This window comes from Telmatherina bonti (genome assembly GCF_933228915.1).
Source record: "Telmatherina bonti genome assembly, chromosome: 10".
NCBI lineage: Eukaryota > Metazoa > Chordata > Actinopteri > Atheriniformes > Telmatherinidae > Telmatherina > Telmatherina bonti.
Genome location: NC_136628.1, coordinates 40,683,356 through 40,689,319, shown reverse-complemented (window position 1 = coordinate 40,689,319; position 5,964 = coordinate 40,683,356). Strand labels below are relative to the sequence as shown.

Here is a 5,964-nt window from a genome sequence, read left to right as displayed (position 1 = left end):
TTTCTATTATTTATTGATTTAACCAGCAGAATATTTCATCTAAATGCATTAAAACAGTCACATGGTCACGATAGCCGATCAGATATCCTTATGATGACGTCTTTTAACATTTTATTCAGGCTCGAAAGCCTTCGTTTTATTTCATTTGAACAGTTTAATTAAATTTACAATAATTTATAGTCCATTTTATTTCTAAAAATTAAGAAATACATTTAATGTAATTTACTCATTTATATGTTGATATTTATTAGGTTTATTCTTATTAAATGTAAATAAATAATGAAAAAACATTTTGAGAAGGAAAAATTATCTATAGTGATTTTTAAAAAAGTACCATAAATAATTAGAAGCGTATGAAAGAAAACTTGTTTCGGCCCAGATGTAGCTCTAAAACCTACATGTACTTCTCAGCATTGATGGAGCTTCCCAGATGTGGAAAACAATGTTCAACTGCTCTTATTTTTAAATTCTTACCGGATATTACGTCATTTACTGTTTACGTGCGTTGTGAATGTCTGTAGGTAAATACACGGTGTCATGTTCACGACAAAAGCCTTTTAAATGAATCGCTGAGTTAAACCGAACTTCGTCCTGGAAACGCCGCTTTGTTAGCCAAGCGGTTAGCCTAGTTCGACCTCCAACCACGAAGAAGAAGCAGCAGCTGTTCTCAGTCCAACATGGAGGACGTGAATGTGAAACCCGGTAGGTTGGTCTGCCGCTCGGAACCCAGAACCAACAACCAACGGACCTTTACCAGTCAGCCCTGCGAGGCTTTTACTGGTTATACTGGTAAAAACTGGAGTTTAAACCGACCCCCAGCTCTGGTTTGCTCTTTTTTACTGGTTATACTGGTAAAAACTGGAGTTTAAACCGTCCACCAACACTGGTTTGCCCTTTTCTCCTTTTTACTGGTTATACTGGTAAAAACTGGAGTTTAAACTGTCCACCAACACTGGTTTGCTCTTTTCTCCTTTTTACTGGTTATACTGGTAAAAACTGGAGTTTAAACCGTCCACCAACACTGGTTTGCCCTTTTCTCCTTTTTACTGGTTATACTGGTAAAAACTGGAGTTTAAACCGTCCACCAACACTGGTTTGCCCTTTTCTCCTTTTTACTGGTTATACTGGTAAAAACTGGAGTTTAAACCGTCCACCAACACTGGTTTGCTCTTTTCTCCTTTTTACTGGTTATACTGGTAAAAACTGGAGTTTAAACTGTCCACCAACGCTGGTTTGCTCTTTTCTCCTTTTTACTGGTTATACTGGTAAAAACTGGAGTTTAAACCGTCCACCAGCGCTGGTTTGCTCTTTTCTCCTTTTTACTGGTTATACTGGTAAAAACTGGAGTTTAAACCGTCCACCAACACTGGTTTGCTCTTTTCTCCTTTTTACTGGTTATACTGGTAAAAACTGGAGTTTAAACCGTCCACCAACACTGGTTTGCTCTTTTCTCCTTTTTACTGGTTATACTGGTAAAAACTGGAGTTTAAACCGTCCACCAACACTGGTTTGCTCTTTTCTCCTTTTTACTGGTTATACTGGTAAAAACTGGAGTTTAAACCGTCCACCAACACTGGTTTGCTCTTTTCTCCTTTTTACTGGTTATACTGGTAAAAACTGGAGTTTAAACCGTCCACCAACACTGGTTTGCTCTTCTCTCCTTTTTACTGGTTATACTGGTAAAAACTGGAGTTTAAACCGTCCACCAACACTGGTTTGCTCTTTTCTCCTTTTTACTGGTTATACTGGTAAAAACTGGAGTTTAAACCGTCCACCAACACTGGTTTGCTCTTTTCTCCTTTTTACTGGTTATACTGGTAAAAACTGGAGTTTAAACTGTCCACCAGCGCTGGTTTGCTCTTTTCTCCTTTTTACTGGTTATACTGGTAAAAACTGGAGTTTAAACCGTCCACCAACACTGGTTTGCTCTTTTCTCCTTTTTACTGGTTATACTGGTAAAAACTGGAGTTTAAACCGTCCACCAACACTGGTTTGCTCTTTTCTCCTTTTTACTGGTTATACTGGTAAAAACTGGAGTTTAAACCGTCCACCAACACTGGTTTGCTCTTTTCTCCTTTTTACTGGTTATACTGGTAAAAACTGGAGTTTAAACTGTCCACCAACACTGGTTTGCTCTTTTCTCCTTTTTACTGGTTATACTGGTAAAAACTGGAGTTTAAACTGTCCACCAACGCTGGTTTGCTCTTTTCTCCTTTTTACTGGTTATACTGGTAAAAACTGGAGTTTAAACCGTCCACCAACACTGGTTTGCTCTTTTCTCCTTTTTACTGGTTATACTGGTAAAAACTGGAGTTTAAACCGTCCACCAACACTGGTTTGCTCTTCTCTCCTTTTTACTGGTTATACTGGTAAAAACTGGAGTTTAAACCGTCCACCAGCGCTGGTTTGCTCTTTTCTCCTTTTTACTGGTTATACTGGTAAAAACTGGAGTTTAAACTGTCCACCAACACTGGTTTGCTCTTTTCTCCTTTTTACTGGTTATACTGGTAAAAACTGGAGTTTAAACCGTCCACCAACACTGGTTTGCTCTTTTCTCCTTTTTACTGGTTATACTGGTAAAAACTGGAGTTTAAACCGTCCACCAACACTGGTTTGCTCTTTTCTCCTTTTCACTGGTTATACTGGTAAAAACTGGAGTTTAAACCGTCCACCAACACTGGTTTGCTCTTTTCTCCTTTTTACTGGTTATACTGGTAAAAACTGGAGTTTAAACCGTCCACCAACACTGGTTTGCTCTTTTCTCCTTTTTACTGGTTATACTGGTAAAAACTGGAGTTTAAACCGTCCACCAACACTGGTTTGCTCTTTTCTCCTTTTTACTGGTTATACTGGTAAAAACTGGAGTTTAAACTGTCCACCAACACTGGTTTGCTCTTTTCTCCTTTTTACTGGTTATACTGGTAAAAACTGGAGTTTAAACCGTCCACCAACACTGGTTTGCTCTTTTCTCCTTTTTACTGGTTATACTGGTAAAAACTGGAGTTTAAACCGTCCACCAACACTGGTTTGCTCTTTTCTCCTTTTCACTGGTTATACTGGTAAAAACTGGAGTTTAAACCGTCCACCAACACTGGTTTGCTCTTTTCTCCTTTTTACTGGTTATACTGGTAAAAACTGGAGTTTAAACCGTCCACCAACACTGGTTTGCTCTTTTCTCCTTTTTACTGGTTATACTGGTAAAAACTGGAGTTTAAACCGTCCACCAACACTGGTTTGCTCTTTTCTCCTTTTTACTGGTTATACTGGTAAAAACTGGAGTTTAAACCGTCCACCAACACTGGTTTGCTCTTTTCTCCTTTTTACTGGTTATACTGGTAAAAACTGGAGTTTAAACCGTCCACCAGCGCTGGTTTGCCCTTTTCTCCTTTTTTTAATTTTTTTTTTATACTAGTTTATGAAAATATTCTCTAGAGTTTTTTCTGCTGACAGATAAACAGAAGTTTCTTTCCAGAAGTGTTTTGTCATCAGGCTGTTTCTGTTGCCAAGGTAACCAGAAGCGAGGCTGGAATGACCCCCCTCAGTTCTCCTACAGCCTTCAGATGGCTCGCGGACCACAGAGGAACCTCCTGAACAAGAGACCACCGGCCTCAGGTATGAAACTCTACCAGATGAGCTTATTGGTTTCATTGATGCTTTTGATCAGACATCTTGTCTCTAATTGGTCCAGGATTTCTAAACCTAGCCCCGCTCTCCTCCAACCTTCTGGCTCCACTGCCATGTGGTAAAGCCCCACCCCCTTTCAATCCAGGTACAGTGAGGTATGTTTCCTAATTAAATCCAGTAACCATAGACATATATAAGTAGACGCCTCATGTTGTCGGTCTCCCTCTATGAGCTGACATCTCATGGCGCCGCCGCCATCTTGGATGGGTCTCCATGTGCCTCCAGTGCATTTATTTGTAATGTGTACGTAGGAGACATAGATGGGGAGGAGGAGCACGGTGCATTAGTGTGTGTGGCAGAGGTGGTGGTTTGTGTGTGATTGGGCGTGTGCATGCACAGAAGTGCTGAAAGGCACATACTTACCTGGGAAACAGATGAGAGAGCAAGGGTGGGGTAGTCGCTATCATTTAGTTGACCGCTATCCACACATTCATACATCATTTTTGTCTGTTTATCTCCCTGGTTAAAACAATCCATTTATCCATCTTGGTTGCGCTGTTATAGCTCGGAAACGCAATAAAAGCATCCAACGCATCCCTGGATCTCAGCGTATCTGTCAGAGAACTTCCTTGCATGTCACAAAGAAGCGAACCTGAGGACCCGACCCAAACTCTCAGCAACAAAGGTGGTTTGGAAGCCGCAACAGTGTAGGTCCAACCACAACAATAACTTCACCAACTTTTACCTGATTTTTCTGTTTGGTTTGTTACAAAGAGCAGAGATATTATTGTGATACAGATCACTGTAAAACATTAAAACTACGTGCTAAATGATTTTTATATGCTATTTAACAAGGACAAAATGTAGCTACAATATAAATAAACGTATGAATGAATTTGATACTAACATGTTTGTTTATTGATTGGATTTATCTATTTTTATCTGGTCTAATAACAAATTATTATTCAACATTGTGAAATGTAATTCCACACGAAATGCTTTCAGTATTTCACCGGTTATTACAACTGTATGCTGAACAAAATACAGGAATAGTTGCTGCTTTCTCTTGGCTACAGTTGAATCTTTCTTTTATTTACATTTATTAATTTATCATTATAGAGATACAGTTGTACAAAGTCTGAAAATAAAGTATCAAAACTGTACAATTCAGAAGTTAACATGAACAAAAACAGAAAAAGAACCACGAAAAACAACAATGAGTTTTCTCTGCAGGGTGGGCGGGTTCTCCCTTAGGGAGTTATCCTGGAGGAGATCAGAGTAGAGCCGCTGCTCCTGCTCGTCTGTAACTGGGATGCCAGTTGGAGAGTTGATGTTCCAGACAGAGAAGCATCTACCTGGATGCTCTGCACCAGAGAAACAATACTAGCAGGAATAGACTCAGCTACCATGTAAAACTCTTTGTGAAACATCAATATATTTTTCCATAAACATCTCATAGGAGTAAAATTTATCATTTAGTAGATTATTCACTGTGTTAACATTATTTATAAACCAGTTATGTAGAAAAGTATTTTCTATTTCTTTCGATATGGCGGCGACCCATCCGATATGGCGGCGACCCATCCGATATGGCGGCGACCCATCCGATATGGCGGCGACCCATCCGATATGGCGGCGACCCATCCGATATGGCGGCGACCCATCCGATATGGCGGCGACCCATCCGATATGGCGGAGACCCATCCGATATGGCGGCGACCCATCCGATATGGCGGCGACCCATCCGATATGGCGGCGACCCATCCGATATGGCGGCGACCCATCCGATATGGCGGAGACCCATCCGATATGGCGGCGACCCATCCGATATGGCGGCGACCCATCCGATATGGCGGAGACCCATCCGATATGGCGGAGACCCATCCGATATGGCGGAGACCCATCCGATATGGCGGCGACCCATCCGATATGGCGGCGACCCATCCGATATGGCGGCGACCCATCCGATATGGCGGCGACCCATCCGATATGGCGGCGACCCATCCGATATGGCGGCGACCCATCCGATATGGCGGCGACCCATCCGATATGGCGGAGACCCATCCGATATGGCGGCGACCCATCCGATATGGCGGAGACCCATCCGATATGGCGGCGACCCATCCGATATGGCGGAGACCCATCCGATATGGCGGAGACCCATCCGATATGGCGGCGACCCATCCGATATGGCGGCGACCCATCCGATATGGCGGAGACCCATCCGATATGGCGGCGACCCATCCGATATGGCGGCGACCCATCCGATATGGCGGAGACCCATCCGATATGGCGGCGACCCATCCGATATGGCGGCGACCCATCCGATATGGCGGAGAC

The 5,964-nt window shown here is 42.4% G+C and overlaps 1 protein-coding gene across 1 annotated transcript in view; it reads left to right on the top strand.

Moving 5' to 3' along the window:
- The first annotated feature begins 513 nt into the window (after positions 1-513).
- The window catches only part of sra1 (steroid receptor RNA activator 1), a 62,147-nt gene continuing 56,696 nt past the window's right edge, over positions 514-5,964 (top strand). The window contains exons 1-3 of the mRNA XM_079247822.1: positions 514-702; positions 3,508-3,612; positions 3,689-3,769. Of these exons, the coding sequence (XP_079103948.1) occupies positions 678-702; positions 3,508-3,612; positions 3,689-3,769 (211 nt within the window). The 5' untranslated portion in view covers positions 514-677. The remainder of the gene's footprint in view (positions 703-3,507; positions 3,613-3,688; positions 3,770-5,964) is intronic.